General features: G+C 57.0%; 2 protein-coding genes across 2 annotated transcripts in view; one reads left to right on the top strand and one right to left on the bottom strand.

The window, feature by feature from the left end:
- LOC127472950 (DNA-directed RNA polymerases I and III subunit RPAC2-like) overlaps positions 1 to 3800 on the top strand; it is a 5159-nt gene extending 1359 nt beyond the window's left edge. Inside the window, exons 2-5 of the mRNA XM_051791917.1 lie at positions 1017 to 1114; positions 2622 to 2698; positions 3201 to 3283; positions 3595 to 3800. Of these exons, the coding sequence (XP_051647877.1) occupies positions 1017 to 1114; positions 2622 to 2698; positions 3201 to 3283; positions 3595 to 3642 (306 nt within the window). The 3' untranslated portion in view covers positions 3643 to 3800. The remainder of the gene's footprint in view (positions 1 to 1016; positions 1115 to 2621; positions 2699 to 3200; positions 3284 to 3594) is intronic.
- LOC127472663 (endothelin receptor type B-like) lies at positions 3688 to 16904 on the bottom strand. The gene is made up of 8 exons (XM_051791235.1): positions 16671 to 16904; positions 12254 to 12770; positions 11245 to 11357; positions 10653 to 10857; positions 9478 to 9627; positions 8632 to 8765; positions 7968 to 8076; positions 3688 to 6801 (listed from the first exon to the last, which is right to left on the bottom strand). Exons 2-8 carry the CDS (start codon positions 12740 to 12742, stop codon positions 6652 to 6654), a joined length of 1350 nt encoding a protein of 449 aa, XP_051647195.1. The 5' UTR covers positions 12743 to 12770; positions 16671 to 16904; the 3' UTR covers positions 3688 to 6651.

Below are 16904 nucleotides of genomic sequence, written 5' to 3'. Positions count from 1 at the left end.
ACCGCCCAGCTGAGGGGCTGCAGTGACACAGTGACACTGGCACAGACTTGTGGAATTCCCTGAAGGAATCTGCCCTTCGGGGAATGTGTTGGTTTTCCATGGAAGCCTCTGACAACAGCAGTGCCAGGGGTGAAACACCTGCCTGCAGGGAGCAGGGGCTTGGTGAGGAGCAGGGAAGCTCCTGGTCCTGCTGAGCTCAGGAATTGTACCTGAGGGCTTCTCCCATGTAAAGAGTGACAAGACAAGAGGAAATGACCCCAAGCTGTGCCAGGGGAGGTTCATCAGGAGGGACATCAGGAGGAATTTCTTCCTGGAAAGGGTGGTGGGGCATTGGAAGGGGCTGCCCAGGGAAGTAGTGGAGTGCCCGTGCCCTGGCCGTGGCACTCAGTGCTCTGGGCTGGGGGACAAGGTGGGGATCGGGCACAGGTTGGACTGGATGATCCTGGAGGGCTTTTCCAGCCTCAGTGAGTCTGGGATTCTGTGACTCTCCACAGGAAAGAGGGGAGAGAACCGTGTGGAGCAGGTTCAGCACAATGTGTTCCCTGCTCTGGGTGCTCACACTGTGCTCAGGAGGCAGGGACAGGGGGCTGCTCTTTGTTTGGATCTGGGATCAGATCTCCCTGCTGACAGGCAGCATTCCTCCCTGGGAATCTTTGCCTGTCCCTCTCATTCCTGGGTAGCCCTGGGATGTGATTCCTGGGATCACATCACCCTGAGCAGTCACTCCCAGCTCCTTTCCACCATGGATCCTGAAGCTGCAGCTTTCTTTGGGCTCCTTCTCTCTCCTAGGCAGGGGAGGGATGCACAGGTGTCCTGACTGGGGAGAGGTGGAATTCTGAAGCTTTCCCTCCTCTGTGAAGGTGTTTTGGTCCCACGGCAGCACCGGAGCCACAGAGGTGGCTCAGGCAGACCCAGAACCCTCTGGTGAAGCTGAGCACAGGAGCTGATCCTTTGCCCTTTGGGTGTTCCTGACCTCGGGGGGCCTTACAGCATCTCTTCTTTCCCGTTGGTGACAGATCCAGGCGGATGGGACAGATGGGAATTGTGTCACCTTCGTGCTGCACGACGAGGATCACACCCTGGGCAACTCCCTGCGCTACATGGTCATGAAGAAGTGAGTGGAGCCTCTGGCAGGGCTGAGGGAACCTCTGTGCCCTGCCCTGGCCTTCTCCTCGCTGATCCACACCTCAGCTGTTGCTGGAAGGAGGCAAATGGTCCCAAATCCCTGTGCACACCTGTCAGAGCCTTTATGTCCCACATGGGGCCCTGCTCCCACCTCCTGCCTCTCCTCACAGGATTAATCTTTTCCTTGGACTGGGTCAGGAACCCGAGAGCACCAAGAGGCCTTAGTGGGCCTGACCGGGCTCCACCCACACTCTCCCTTGACCAGGAGCCCCATTTAAGCTCAGCTCAAGGTTTTCAGTCCTTCTTGAGCTGTTGGAGGAGTAACTGGGTCTCCAGCCCAGCCTGTGCTGGGTCATGGACTCCATTTGTTGCCCACACTTGGGTTGGAAGGGATCTTAAAGCCCAGCCCATCCCAGCCCCTGCCATGGGCAGGGACACCTTCCACTAGCCCAGGTTGCTCCAAGCTCCATCCAGCCTGGCCTTGGACACTTCCAGGGATCCAGGGGCAGCCACAACTTCTCTGGGCAGCCTGTGCCAGGGCCTCCCCACCCTCACAGGGGAGAATTCCTCCCCAATATCCCATCTGTTCCTGCCCTCTGGCAGTGGGAAGCCATTCCCTGTGTCCTGTCCCTCCATCCCTTGTCCCCAGTCCCTCTCCAGCTCTCCTGGAGCCCTTTAGGTCCTGCAAGGGGTTCTCAGGTCTCCCTGGATCCTTCTCTTCTCCAGGTGAACCCCCCAGCTCTCCCAGCCTGGCTCCAGAGCAGAGGGGCTCCAGCACTTGGAGCAGCTCTGTAGGCTCCTCTGGACTCCTCCAGCAGCTCCACGTGTTTCCTGTGCTGAGGATCCCAGAGCTGGGATGGCCAGACAGGTCCCCCCTGGTTCCTTAATGTCATCACCCTGGGCAGGGCTGGGGGTTGGTGAAGAGCTGCTGGCAAAACCTCACAACAATTGCAGGAGGGAGTCCAAGGCACCACCTCAGACAGCAGTTGCTTTGCAGTGTCATGTCAGTCCTTCTGAGAAATCTGTGCCAAGACCAACAGCTGCTGGCAGGAAAGGGGCTCTTCTTTTTGCTGGGGGGCCCAAATTTCTCCCACCCCTCTCAGCTGCTGGAGCAGAGGCACCTCAGTAACTCCTGCACTGCCCTGGGCCCATCAGCCTCTTTTCCTGCAGCAGCTTTGGGTACAGTGAGGCTTCCAAGCATCCAGGATTCCCTGTTTGGGCTCTGCAGGGCTGCCCCTGCACTGGTTGTGGTGCCAGGATGGTGCCTACAGGGTGCCAGCCAGGTCTTTGCCCTGCAGAGCTCCAGCAGCAGCTCAGGGGCAGATGGGGGGGTGAAGGTTCCACAAGTGGTTTCCTCTCAGCAAATCCCTCCCATAAGACCCTAAATCATGGTAGAAACATCCCAAGCTCCAGCAGGTCTTGGCTCCAACTTCCCTGAGCTTTGCTGTGGGGTGGCCTGGCTTTCACTACTCCCTCTCCTCTCTCCCCTCCTGCAGCCCTGACGTGGAGTTCTGTGGCTACTGCATCACACACCCCTCAGAGAGCAAGATCAACTTCAGGATCCAGACCAGAGGTAGGGTTGGGGGCTGTTCCTGCATGTCTGGGCTCCTTTTTTCATGGAATTCCCCCCTGCTCATGCCAGCTTCCCAGCAGGACTCATTTAAGCAAAGCAAAGCCCTTTTACCTCCCCTGTGCAGTGCTGTGCCCCATGGCTGAGCCTGAGGCTGCTCCCAGTGGGATGCTCCAGCTCCTGTTCCCAGCTGGAGCAGGAAGCAGCTCCCCTGGCTGGCAGCAGGCTCTGGCACAGGGAGCTCAGCCTGGGTGGGCAGCAGGAGGGGGGTGAGTGGGCACACACCCAGGGGGGAGGTGGGACTGCCCAGGGAGAGGCCACCAGCCCTTGGGAGCCACCTCAGTGCCCCTGACCCAGCTTTTGGAGCCCCCTCAGTGCCCCTGACCCACCTCAGTGTCCCTGACCCAGCTTTTGGAGCCCCCTCAGTGCCCCTGACCCACCTCAGTGCCCCTGACCCAGCTTTTGGAGCCCCCTCAGTGCCCCTGACCCTGCTCCCTTCCCACAGGGGCCCTTCCAGCCGTGGAGCCGTTCCGGAAGGGGCTCAATGACCTGATGGCTGTTTGCCAGCACGTGCTCAGCACCTTTGAGGTGAGACCATTCCTGAGGAGCTCAGGAGCCTTTTCCATCTCTCAGCCCCGTGTCTGTCCCCAAGGCCTGTGCTGGAGGCGCCTTTGCCATGAAAACCTGATGGTTTCCTTGGGCATCCTCCACCTGGCTTCCTTTCCCTTGGAGTGATTGTGAAAATCAGGCACTTCCAAAAGCACCTGGAGCTCTGTCAGAGCTTCCCAGCCTTTCCAGGCTCCGGGCAGAGAAGTCCCAGCACTGCAGGGTGGTGGCTCTGGGCTGCACGAGTCACCCAGGGACGTGCTGCTGACTTTGGTCCTGTGCTCTTGTTGCAGAGGAGCATGAAGGAGTACAGGGCACAGAAGGAAGAGGAGATGCAGTAGCCTTTGGAGATGGCATGGATGTCCCCCTGGATGTCCCCCTGGATGTGTGTGACGTCCGTGTGTTGAATTCCCTGGGTCCAAGCTGGTTCTTTTTGGTTGTTTTTTTCACAGCTTTGATGCAAACTGTGTTTTCTCTATGAATAAAGTTTATTAATTTAGATGCTGCAGAGGTGACACTGAATTCTGCTCAGCACAGCTGTGGAAAGCCACAGAATCATGGAATGGTTTGGGTTGGAAGGGATCTTAAAGCTCATCCAGTTCCACCCCCTGCCATGGGACACCTTCCACCAGCCCAGGTTGCTCCAAGCCCCATCCAGCCTGACCTTGGACACTTCCAGGGATTCAGGGGCAGCCACAGCTTCTCTGGGCAACCTGTGCCAGGGCCTCCCCACCCTCCCAGGGAAGAATTCCTTCCCAATATCCCACCAAACCCTGCCCTGTCAGTATGAAGCCATTCCCCCTTGTCCTGTCTCTACACACCCTGATAAAAAGGATGGAGAGAAGGCAGTTCTGTCACTCTGCCATCATATTTCTTCCCCTCTCCAAGTGTTTTTGCTGTTTTCTTCCCAGGATTTCCAGGTCAGAGGTGCAGAATCAGGTGCACAGAACAAGTCTGAGCCCTCAGGGAGCCAAGGGGCTCAAATCAAGCTTTAGAGGGTGTAATGGGGTGTGAAATCACAGGGCTTTGAGGGCTTGGGAACCTTTCTGGGTTGCTCAGCACGTGCAGGAGGGACAAGGCTCATCCCAAAGGAACCTGCTGCCACTCAAGGAAGTATTTAAGGGACTTTGCAGCCCCCCTGCTGCTCAGTACCAGAGGTTTTCCTTTCAAACACCACCCTGTTTTATTAGGAACATATGGAGGAGGGAGAGGCAGGAAGGGAAAGGTCAGGTTTTCTCTATAAAATCACTCTGTCAAACAGGAATTGGCAAAGTGGGTCTTGCTGGCAGGTTTGTGCTGGGGTTGTGCCAAGGGGCCAGCTGAACCTTGGGTTTCCTAATCCAGCTCCTTTTCCTGTGGGATTGCTGCCAGGGATCCATCCTGCCCATGCCAGCGTGGTCCCACGTAACAGTGGGAGTTGAAATCACAGACTCCATTTGCCTGGAAATGTGGACAAATACAGAAATACACAGAATTCTGATCTTTTTATAAGCAGAATCATTAAAAAATACCCTTTTACTAAGGTGTCTGAGCTGGAACATCTCAGTCTTTATCAATTTTCTCTTTTGACTTCATTTTTCCACCAACAAATGCAGCCAGAGCCCAACAGCAGCACTGCAACACAGACAGATATTACTCCAGTAGGTTGGGAAATGTATGGAAAACAGGCAGGTCTGCCTATTCCTCAGTTTCTGCTTGCCTTGAAACCCATTTGTCTTTCAGAAATATGACTTGTTTGTAAAACATTTGCAGCTAAAAAAAACCCCAACACCTGGAAAACGTTTTAATTGCAAGTCTTCTCTCTTGTTTTCCTCTCTCCATTTTTTTTTTCCTATGGCAAGGTGAAAAGGGGAAAGAAATAAAAAGAGGGATGACAATAAAGAAGGGAAAACCAACAGAAAATCATCAAAGACTTGGTAACTGAAACTTTTTCATGTAGATTTTCTTACACTTTTGGCAAGAGGTTGTTAGAATAAACATGGAATCACGGATTGCTTTGGGTTGGAGGGGATCTTATAGATCATCTCTGACACCTTCCACCAGACCAGGTTGCTCCAAGCTCTGTCCAGTCAAAAATTGCTGGAAAATCACTCAGGGGATTGATTTTGTCGGGAGGGAATCTGGGGAAGCTCTTTGCCATGTTTTGGTTCGTTCCAGAGGCTCTTTCAGCTGAGATTGGACCTTCCCCACTGCCTTTGCCACCTTCAGTTGACCACAGGGACGTCTCTGTCCCCTCCCAAATGCCCTGGAACTTGGTGTCCCTTGGCCAGGACACAGCAGAGGGAACACCAACTCCAGGCATCAAAATCCAGGGCACCCCTTTTTCCCTTTGGATGGGGTGATCCCCCTCCCAGGAGCTGTGGGCTGAAGGACATTCCAGCTGCTGAGGAGCCTGGGTTGAGGCTGGATGCTTTCCTGGAGGGGCACACCTGGATCCTCTCCCTTGCCACCTGCCCAGCAGAGCATTAGGTGCTTCCAGGGGGGTTGGAAAGGTGAGGGCTGGATCCTTGGGATCAGCCTCACCTGGATTGGAGCCGTTCTGCCTTCCCTTTCCTGGGCCTACCAACTCTTCCCTGGAAGGAACAGCATTCCCAGCCATCCTGGTGCTCCCTTGGCCCTGGGAAGGGGGAGCTGGACCCGATGGCTTGGCTGGATGTTCCCCCCAGTGACACCTGGGGACTCCTGGACCCCAAACCCTGCGGTCACACACAGTCACCTGCCTGTGCCACTCACCCCCCCCCCCGGCTCAGGAGTCTGGGGCAGGATTCCCAGGAAAAGGGGAAGAGAAGGGGGCTTTCAGGGCTCCCTGGGGCAGGTTGGTGACACAGTGAGGCCGAGTGACTGTCCTCACCACAAGCAGGAGGAGGGTTCCCACCACTGGTGCTCTGCCAGCCATCCCTGGATCTCATCCCGACTCCAGGCCCAGCAACCAAAGCTCTTTTTTTTTTGCTCTTTCAGCTGGGAATTGTCACTCGTGGTCCTCTCCCTCCCCTCCTCATCCCACATCCATCTCCAAGCGACCACATCCCAACTTTCCTTCCCTTTTCCTCGCAATCTCCCCCCCCAGCCCCCCGTTCCACCCCCAGACAAATGGCCAGAAGTCACTTGGTTTTCCTGCAAGGGAATGAACAATCCCATAAGGATGTGAAGGCCCTTCCCCCTCCCTCAGGGTGGGGGGCAGAGCCCGGGCCCAGAGCTGGGCCTGGGGGGCCGTGGAGGGCTGCAGCTCCTGCCAGGGGGGCTACAACGTGAAGGCAAAGATGATTCGGGCCCAGCCAGGGAGGAGCCACGGGAGAGGAGCAGAGGGGTCCTGCTGTCCTGGCCCTGTGCCTTGTCCTTGACCCGGGGATTTAGGAGGAGCTGTACTTGTTACTCAGGCGGGAGCTGCTCCGGTCCAGCCCCAGCTCCTGCCCCGTGGCTTTCCACTTCCCAACTGATCCCTTCTCGTCCGTGGGGGTGATGCTCAGGGCAGGCCTCTGGCACCAGCAGCACAGGCAGGACTGTGAGGAGACAAGAGGAGGGAGGGAGAGGTCACAGGTGTGGGATACAGGGGAAAAGAGGAGGGAATGTTCTGGTACTGGAGCTGGCAGGTCACCCTGTGCAGTGCCAGGCTGGGAACTGCAGCCTGCACTCCTGAGCCTTGCTGTCCTGCAGGTCTGCTGGGAGCAGGATTTCCAGGATAGGGCCGGTGTGGATGGGAAATGAAAATCCCAAAATCGTGGGCACTTTTTACAGTTGTGTTTTCTTGTCCTTAAGGGACAGAACACACAGGCTCAGCTCTTCCTTTTGCCACAGCAGCAGGGCTCCCATCCCATCCCATCCTACCCTGTCTCACCCCATCCTGTCCCACCCCATCCTATCCTATCCTATCCCATCCTATCCTGTCCCATCTCATCCAGCCCATTCTATCCCATTCCTGTCCCATCTCATCCCATCCTATCCTGTCCCGTCCCATTCCATACCATTCATCCCATCTCCTCCCATCCCATCCCATCCCATCCCATCCCATCCCACCTTGTCTCACCCCATCCTATCCTATCCTGTCCTGTCCTGCCCCATCCTATCCTGTCCCATCCCATCCCATCCCATCCTATCCTATCCTATCCTATCCTATCCTATCCTATCCTATCCTATCCTATCCTATCCTATCCTATCCTATCCTATCCCATCCTATCCTATCCCATCCTATCCTATCCCATCCTATCCTATCCCATCCTATCCCATCCCATCCTATCCCATCCTATCCTATCCCATCCTATCCTATCCCATCCTATCCTATCCTATCCTATCCCATCCTATCCATCCCATTCTACCCCATCCCATCCCATCCCATCCCATCCCATCCCCTTCCTTTCTCAGGGCTCCACTGCTCCTGACAATGATGTCCAAATAACTTGGACTCAAAGTTTGGAGCAGCCCCACTCCCCAACCTAGTGGTTTGTGGGATTACTCCTGCTCCAGAAGGACAGGGAATTTTTGTCCTAGATCCTGCTCTGGCAAAAGCCTCCCCATAGCAGGGCACCAAGCTCAAGTGTACTTGGAGCTGGGAAGGGAGGTACCTAGCAGGGGGAAAATTTGAGATGAGGAATAAGCTCAGCTTGTGTCCCTGGGACTGAAATCTGGGATCAGTCAGCACAGCCGGGAGCTCTGGAGGGGTCACTCCTACCTGGAAGCAGTTCTTGAATTTCCTGCTGACAAAGTAGAGAGCCACGGGGTTGATGCAGGAGTTGAGGGAGGCCATGTTGATCCCAAAATAATCCATCACCAGGAGGAAGCTGAGGGGAGAGAAGAGTGTTGGAAGCTCATGGAGAACTGAGATTCCAAACCGCCCGGCCTGGGATCGTGTCCCCGCGGAGGGTCAGGGACTGGGAATGGAGAGCTGAGCACAAAACAGTCCTTGCCAAAGAAAAACCACTTTTTCTCGCCAGGAGCATTTCCTGAGGGAGCCAAAAGCAGGAGCTCTGCTTTCCCCTGGTGACACCCTGGTGACACCATGTCCCCAAACTCCAGCACAGCCACATCTGGCCCAAGCTGGCGCTTGGCTTGTGGGGGAAAGGAGAAGGAAGGTGGGCACCCACCACATGGGCACAGCCCTGCTGGGAATGTTTCCCTGCCCTGGAGACTCCCTTAACCCACAGACTGACAGAGATATTTCACAATTTAACTTAACCCCTTCTCGTGGTGCCCCAGCCCCTCTCTGTGCCCATCCAAGGACGGCGATGCCGTCTGGAAAAGGAGTCGTCGGAACCGGGCTTTGGGAGGCAGCTCCACCAGCCTGTGCCGGTGCCACCGGGGCTGCCAGCTGGGTGCCCACCTGCTGGGGCTCCTACCTGAGCAGTTCACATCTGTTGGGGTCCGTCTGGTCGTAGATGGTCTTCTTGAGGATGCGGCTGAGGTGGAGGGGCAGCCAGCAGAGCGCGAAGATCACCACCAGGCAGAACACGGTCTTGGCCACCTCCCGGCGCTGCCAAGGCAAGGGGGGGGGGAGAAGGTGATCACTGGGGAGCAGGTGGAGCAAAGCAGGTCCCAAATCACAGAATCATGGAATACTTAGGGTCGGATGGGACTTTAGAGATCATCCAGTTCCAACCCCCCTGCCATGGGCAGGGACACCTCGCACCAGACCGGGTTGCTCCTGAAGTCCTGCACCACGAGATCCAGGCTGCAGAAGTGGGCAGGGCACCAGCAGCTCGGTGTGGACCAGACCCCTTCACGCCCCTTCCCACTGTCACTCCTGGTGGCTCTGCTGTGGTGACGTTCCCAGGGACACGGGGATCTCCTCCAGCCTCCCCTCACACGGTGCTATCGCGACAACCAGCTGGGCTCCCCCAGGGAATCATTCCCAAAGGGAACAGTGAACTCTCCTTTTCCCTGCACCTCTTGTCTGGGATTTGGCACGTCCAGTATTTGGTCCAGTTTGGTGTGGGCTCAGCAGGGCCAGAGATAAAGGACCACAAGGAACTGAGAATGAAGCTGGTCCGTGGCCAGGGGGTGGTTGGGGTTGTCCCTGAGGCTGGAGATCACAGAGCTTAAGGCCCTTCTCCCTTAATCCTTGCACTGATCCAAGGTCTGCTGGGAGGCTTTGTCAGCTCCTACCTGTCCCTCACAGTCCCCCTTCGGCAGCTCTCCCTCCCCTTTGGGAAGCAGCAGAATTCCCGCGTTCCCGGGTCCTTTACCCGTTTCATGTGGTCGTTCAGGGCGATCCTCATGCCGTTCCTCTTGCTCAGCATCTCACAGGACATGAGGGTGTAGAAGATGCCAGTGCACACCAAGGGCAGGCAGAAATAGAAGCCGAAAAGCCACCAGTCCTTCACGTCCCGGTAGAACTGTGTGGGAAAGGGAGAGCCACTGGAAACTGGGGAACGGGAAGGGTGGGGAACCGGGACACAGACTGGCCCTGACACCCACTCTGCCTGTCCAGGCACTTGGGATGTGTGGAAGTGCCCCAGCTCCTGCCCTAAGCACGTGGGGGATTGTCTGCCCCTAAGGCTGGTGCACGGGCTGGACCTAAAAGTGTAAAGACTGATTTATATGGAATTACAGAATCACTGAATCGTGGAATCACTAAGGTTGGAAAAGACCTCCAAGACCATCAAGTCCAACTTTTCCCTGAATACCACCACATCCACTTGGAGGAGCTTGTCTGTTGGGCGTGGTGGGTTGAGTAAGGGTCTTCCTTCCCTTGCTCCCCCGACCCTGAGTTAAAGGTTACCTGTGCAAACTGGTTGTGGGGACCCTCTTTGGCCTGCTGGGACAGCGTTGGAGGCCCTGAAGCTTCCTGAGATGTGTCAGGACCCGCTGTGGGTGGTGAAGCAGACACAGCTCCCTGTTCTCTGGCCCCACATCACTGCAATGCCTGTGCTTTGCCTGGCACTGCTCTCCCTGCTTCCCCCGAGGCCAGGAGCCACCTCCAGAGGCATCTACTCCTCTAATCAAGGAGCTGACACTCTTCTAATGGAGTGGTTAATTGTACTGTGCATTCTCATGGTTTCACCCCTCAGAGGTGGCTGGGGAACCATCAGCTCCTCGGATTGCATCATGAACTGGGGGAATTATTGCCCCTGACTCCTGTTTGTTAAAACTAAAAGCTTCTTCCTGGCCCTTCCTGGCTGAGAGGATGTGTTTTGGCTTGAAAGAGGGAGCCTTGGGTGCTTCCTGTTGGCACCTGTGGCTCTCAGTCAGACTGTCCCCAGGGGTATTTGGGCAGTTTTCCATCGTTGCAGATGTGAGACAGGTCTGCAACTCTCATTCTGGCACCAGGATTCTCCTGCCTCTTGCCTCAGAGAACCCAAGACACCCGTCAGAGCCCTCCCTGCTGGTCTGCGTGTGCCCGGGCGGGGCGAGCACGTACCATCATGAAGCGGGATTTCTGCTCCGAGGCCAACATGCACACCCACAGGTGCTGCTCCCAGTAGCTGAGCTCCACCATGTCGAAGGCGATGGCCTCGGGCACTGCCAGCACGATGGCCACTGCCCAGATCAGCACCACCTCCACCGCCTTCCACATGGGGATCCCTATGCCCTGGATCCGGCTCCAGGACGCCACGGCTCGGTACCTGCCCGGGGTTGGAGTGAGACAAGCAGCCGTCAGGAAGGGGGTGGGAAGGTGCAGGTTGGGGTTGTCCCCAGAGGCCCTTCCCCTCACACCTTCCTCCCCCACCCCTGAGCCTTCCTTAGTGGAACGGGAAGCAGGGGCTCAAGGGGGCCTGTCCTTGACCAGTGTCCACTTGTCACCCTTCCCCACCACCACCCCTGTTGTTCCAGCACGTTCTTCCCTAACCTCTTCCAGCAGGATACAACTCAGTTCCTGCTGGATTTCAACCCCAGGTGACAGCAGCCTGTCCCCATCTTGGAATTGTGCTGGGACCAAGGCTTTTGGTGACGGTGAAGGGACACAGACACGGGCCAGGCTGGGCAGGGCAGGTGAGGAGGAGGTTTCGTACCTGTCAATGCTGAGGGCACAAAGGCTCAGGACCGTGATGCCCACGGAGGCTTTCTGGATGAAGGGAACCAGCTTGCACACCTGCACTCCGAAGGGCCAGTCCTTTGCCAAGAGCTGGGGAAGAACCACAGGTTATCAGGCTGCTTTGGGAACACTGGCCCAGCTTCCCAAAACAGCAGGTGGGTGCCCACAGGGTGTGAGAAGCCCACAGAGTGTGAGAAGCCCACAGGGTGTGAGAAGCCCACAGGGTGTGAGAAGCCCACAGGGTGTGAGAAGCCCACAGAGAGCAGCACTCTGAGGTTCAGAGCTGTGTGAGGGTCCTGGGAACCTTTGGTTTCCCTGAGGACTCCCAGTGAGATGAGTGGACACGTGGATGAAGGATGGTCCAGACACTAAGCCCTGACTCCGGTCCCTGTGTGGCTGTGAGTGGATTTGAGTCCTAAACACCACAATGGGCTTCTTGGGGTTGTTTTCAAAGGGGAAAATGGCTGTTGTGCTTTGAAACAGCTCAAATCCAGCTTGGACAGCTTAAGCCACATGTCCTGAGCCTTCCCCATGCTCTGACCCTCAACCACACTCACATTCCTGACAGAACCCATGCACTGTGACCCCGTGCTTAGCTGGGACAAGCAGAGGGGACCAGTGGGGACAAGGTGCCCTGGAGGCAGGAGAAACCTGGGCCACTCACTCATGAGGGTGAGAATGAGCCTGAATTCACAAGCCTTATATCCCATGACACCTGGAGCCCATCCTGAGGTCACCCCCACTCAGAGCCAACCCCCCTCTTCAAGCTCTGTCATTCGACCTCAGCAGCAAAACAAACCATGGAATCACAGAATGTTTTCAGAGGGACCTTAAAGCCCATCCATGGCAGGGACACCTTCCACTAGCCCGGGTTGCTCCAAGCCCCGTCCAAGCTGGCCTTGGACACTTCCAGGGGTGGGGCAGGCACAGTTTCTCCCGGAGATCCTGCCCAGAGCAGCCCCAGCCCGGCCCTGCCCTCAGCCCACCTTGTAGACGTTGATGGGCAGCGCGATGAGGATGTAGAGCAGGTCCCCCAGGGCCAGGCTGGCGATGAGCACGTTGGGCCCGTTCCTCATGCACTTGTTCTTGTAGATGATCCTCAGGAGGGTGGAGTTGCCGATGATGCCCACCACGAAGATGGTGCAGGACACGATGGTGTTGATGTACTTGAAGACGTGCCGGATGTCCGCGGGCTTCACGCACACGGGCAGCGGCGGCGGCTCCGCGCTGCTGCTCCCGGGGAGGCTCCCCGAGAGGTTGGACCCCTGGGCGTCCTGGAGGAGGCTGGGCTGCACCAGGCTGTGGGCCTGCTCCTGGCTGAGCACCCCCGAGGGCACGGCGCTCTCCTGGAGAGCCCGGGGGGTCTGGCTGTGAGCGCCGGAGAAGAGCAAGGTCAGGAAAAGGGCCAGAGCAGCGGGAGCTGGGGGGGTGGCTGTGGAGCACCAAAGAGGGGAGCTGCTGGCAGGAGTCCTCATAGTGCTCGTGGGATGGTCTTGGTGGGATCTGCAGGTGGAGGAAGGGACCAGGGAGAGAACTTTGTTAGCGGAGGAAGGAGAAAGGTGGTTCAGTGAAAGGGAACTTGGTCTGTTCAGCTGGAGGAGACTGAGGGAGACCACTGGGGTCTGCAGCTCTCCTTGAGGGGCAGAGGAGGGGCAGGTCCAACCTCTGCTCTCTGTGACCAGGGACAGCACCCAGGGAAGGGTTGGAGCTGTGCCAGGGCAGGGTCAGGGTGGATCTCAGGACAAGGTTCTTCCCCCAGAGGGTGGTTGGCACTGCCCAGGCTCCCCAGGGCAGTGGGCACACCACCAAGGCTGCCAGAGCTCCAGGAGGGTTTGGACAACGCTCTGAGGGACAGGGTGAGATTGTTTGGGTGTCTGTGCAGGGCCAGGGGTTGGACTGGATGGTCCTGGTGGGGCCCTGCAAACTCAGAATATTCTATTTTATTATTCTATCCTCTTGTATTCTATGAATTGCTGGAGAAATCCACCATCACAGAGGACAGAAACGATGCCAGATGGGATCCCACCAGGTCAGAGCAGCTGCCCCTGAGGGTGGGAGGTTGTGCTGCTAAAATTAAACAGGCCAGTCCAGAAAAACAAGCTGAAAGGAGAACAAACAGCCCCTTGTGTCTCTGACGTGGCATTTTGGTGACTGAGGGTCCTTCCTTGGCTCAGTGGGCTTGTGGGACCAGCGACTGCACCTCTGGCACTTGGCACTGCTGCTCACATGGCCAAGCCCAATTTCCTTTAATGTCCACCCCACTCCTTTGTAATCATGGAATTACTGAGGTTGGAAAAGCTCTCCCAGGTCATCAAGTCCAACCTTTGACTGACCCCCACCTTGTCCCCCAGCCCTGAGCACTGAGTGCCACGTCCTTGGGCACCTCGAGGAGTGAGGACTCCACCACCTCCCTGGGCAGCCCCTTCCAGTGCCTGACCACCCTTTTCGGGAAGAAACTCCTCCTGATGTCCAACCTGACCCTCCCTTGGCACTGTTTGGGGCCATTTCCCCTCATCCCATCCCTTGTTCCCTGGGAGCAGAGCCCAACACACCCCCCCAGCTCCCCTCTCCTGTCAGGGGGTTGCAAAGTTTAGTTTTTGGGTAGTTTAGTTCCCAACTGAAGTTGCAGTTTTGGGACCTCTGTGGACACCTTCACATCTGGGCAGTTCTGCAGTCCCATCTCAGGGTCTGCAGGACCAGCAGAACTTTTCCAGTTCATTCTGTGGGGAAACTGGAGCTGCACCAACACCCCCATGCCCAGCAGATCCCACGGACTGTCCTGTGCCCAGGGAAAAGACCCAGCACAGTCTTGCTGGGAAAACACCACGGGGGTTTTTTTCCAGAAATGCCATTTTGATCCCTGACATCCCATTCCAACTGATGTGCAGCAGCACAGCCCCTCCTTCCCCATCCTCATCTCCCTAAATTCAACTCCTTCCTCTCCAAACCCCCTGTGCCTGTCCAGCTCCATCCTCAGGGATATAAAGCTCCCTGTGCCCTCACAGTCCTGGCTGCTGAGCACAGTAAAAGGTCTCTCAAGCTCTCCAAGGCTGGAGAACTAATAAATATCCCTGGAATGGTTCAGCTTTGTGCATCTCTGATGGCACTTCCAGGCAGGACAAGCCAAGCTGCTGCTCCACAAGCACAAAGCTCAGGGTGGTGGTGGCACCGTCCTGGAGCGATGTGAGTTTGAGGAAGGGGCTTCTGGATGATCCAGATTTGGAACTGAGCCCAGAGAGGGAATGGGAGAGGGCAGCAAAGTGCCAGTCTGTGCCCCAGACAGGGACAGATCGGGGGGCTCCTGGCTGGAGGGTTGAGGAACATGTTTGAGGAACTGTGAAACTTTCCAGCCCTCTCAGAAGAGAGGAAAAATTGCTGTGCCTGGACTAAGAACAGGAGCCTTTTGGGATTCCCTGGGATCAGGGAACCTGCCTGTGATTAGAGATGGGACTCAGGCTCTGCTCTGACTCCTCCAGGCAGAGTTGGGATCTCAGCCCAAACCCTGGGATCTGCTCCCCAAGACTCTCCAGCTGAGGCACTCCAGGGCTGTCCAGGACCCTGGGGATCCCAGACAAACAATGAAGTGTGGTGGGAACACTGTTCCCACTCTGGGAAGACATGGCCAGGCCAAGCAAGAGTCCCCCCAGGTACAAGCACAGTTCCTGCAGACACTCCTGTGCACCCCCCCTGTGTCAGGGGCTCAGGCTTTGTGGGAATGCCTGGGCACCCAGTTGTGTTGGGAAAGGGGGAAAGAAAGGGAGAGAATGGATAAATAACCCAAAGGAGCACAAACCTGGGCACAAACCCCTGCTCTGACCTGTCCCAGGGACTTCAGCCTGTACCTTGTTGAAGTTCTCAGCCCCCTGCCCTGCCCCAGCTCCCCAGGGGACAGGTGTCCCACGGGGGGGTGTCCTGACCTCTCCACCCCACTATTCCCACAGGATTGCAGCTCACAGGAGAGGGCAGAGCCAGCTCAGAATTCCTGCCAGAGATCCCTGAGGGTTTGGGCAGCAGCTCTGGATGGCACGGACAAGCATCTGGAGGAAGTTGGTGGCTCCTGGAGCCAGCACTGGCACCAGAGAATCCCTGGAAGTCGTTCCCTCTGCCCCCCACAGATGCTTTTATCTGCCCACCCCAAGCCCAGAGCCTGGTGTGGCTGCTCAGCCCCGGGGGCTGAGAAGAGCTCATGTGAGTGAGGATCACAGGACTCGGCTCTCTGGGTCCTGCCCAGCTGCAAAACACCGGAGAAAAAAAAGCCCTTTCCTGCCATCTTGCCTTAAAATCAGTCAAATCTTTCCCTAAATCCAAATTTTAGTCAAAGACAAGCATTGTTTCCTCCTGTCCAACAGCCTGTTTGTTCCTTGCCCTCCACGCTGCCTCAACCCCTTCCTGAAAGCACCAACCCCTTCTCAGTTTTGGGGGAAATGAGGCACAGGAGCATCAAGAAACTTGTTCAGGGTCTGGCAGATGTCAGACCAAATCCAGCACTGCTTGACCCAAAATCCTCTGAGCTTTGCTCATGTTGCTGATCATTTGGGGAGGTGACTGGGTGCCCAGAGGGACCACCCCCATCCCACCTGCCTGGCCGAGGGGCTTCCTTTAGGGAATTGCTGCGATCCCTTTGCTTGGGAAACTTCACTCTGTGCTGAGCCCAAACCACAGCTGGACCCACTGGAATCCTGACATGGGTATCAGGGAGTGATTCCCAGAGGGAAAACGAGACTGAAAACCGTCACCATAACCCTGCAAAACCTGGCGCTGCCTGAAGGGTGCCTTGTGTGGGCTGGGGGGGCTTGGGAGCCGGGAATTCCATGGGAGCCAGGAATGCCGCTGCATCCTCATCTCCAGCCGGTCCCCCTGCCTTCGGGAGCAGCTCCTGACAGTTCTGCAGTCCCATCTCAGGGTCCACAGGACCAGCAGAACTTTTCCAGTTCATTCCATGGGGAAACTGGAGCTGCACCAACACCCCCGTCCCCAGCAGATCCCACGGGCTGTCCCGTGCCCAGGGAAAAGACCCAGCACAGTCCTGCTGGGAAAACACCACGGGGGCCAGACTCACCACCCCAAACACCAAACAGACTTTTCCTGTGGATAAATGTCTCTTGCAGCAACACTTCCATGTGCGGGGGAAAGGCGGGTGGTAATTCCCCATTCCCGGCTGCTCCCTGCCCCGACCCCGACCTGGTCCATGGGCAGGAGGAGTTTCTCCCAGCGCTGGGCTGGATTTCTCCTCGCTCCCCCTCTCCCTGCCCAGCTCCTGGACCTTGTCCAGGCACCGTGGCCCCTTCAACGCCTCCCCCGGAGGGGGCTGCTCGGGGAGGGGGACCTGAAAAACGCGCAAAAACTCCCCCTGAAGCGAGAAATCCCTTTTGTTGGCAAAGCCTTGCGGGGGAATTAAATTACCTTCTTGCGCTCCCGCGGGTTTTGGGCGCTCCCGGGAGCAGATCCTGCCCCTCTCACGGCTCCTTCCCCCTGCGCGGGGCTCTGGGCATGTCCCGGGAGCAGCGCAGCGCTTTAGATCCTGCGGATGGGGTTTTTTTGGGGGGCGGCGGGGTTGGTGCTCAGGGGATGTTTGTCCCCTCCCGTGACTCGCCGAGTCTCCCCGCCCTGGGTGGTTTTATAGAAACCCGCGGGGCT

This window comes from Manacus candei, unplaced genomic scaffold, assembly GCF_025592945.1.
Source record: "Manacus candei isolate 608988 ecotype Guabito, Panama unplaced genomic scaffold, ASM2559294v1 h1tg000003l, whole genome shotgun sequence".
In the NCBI taxonomy this organism is placed as follows: Eukaryota; Metazoa; Chordata; class Aves; order Passeriformes; family Pipridae; genus Manacus; species Manacus candei.
This window is presented reverse-complemented; position numbering and strand designations above follow the sequence as displayed.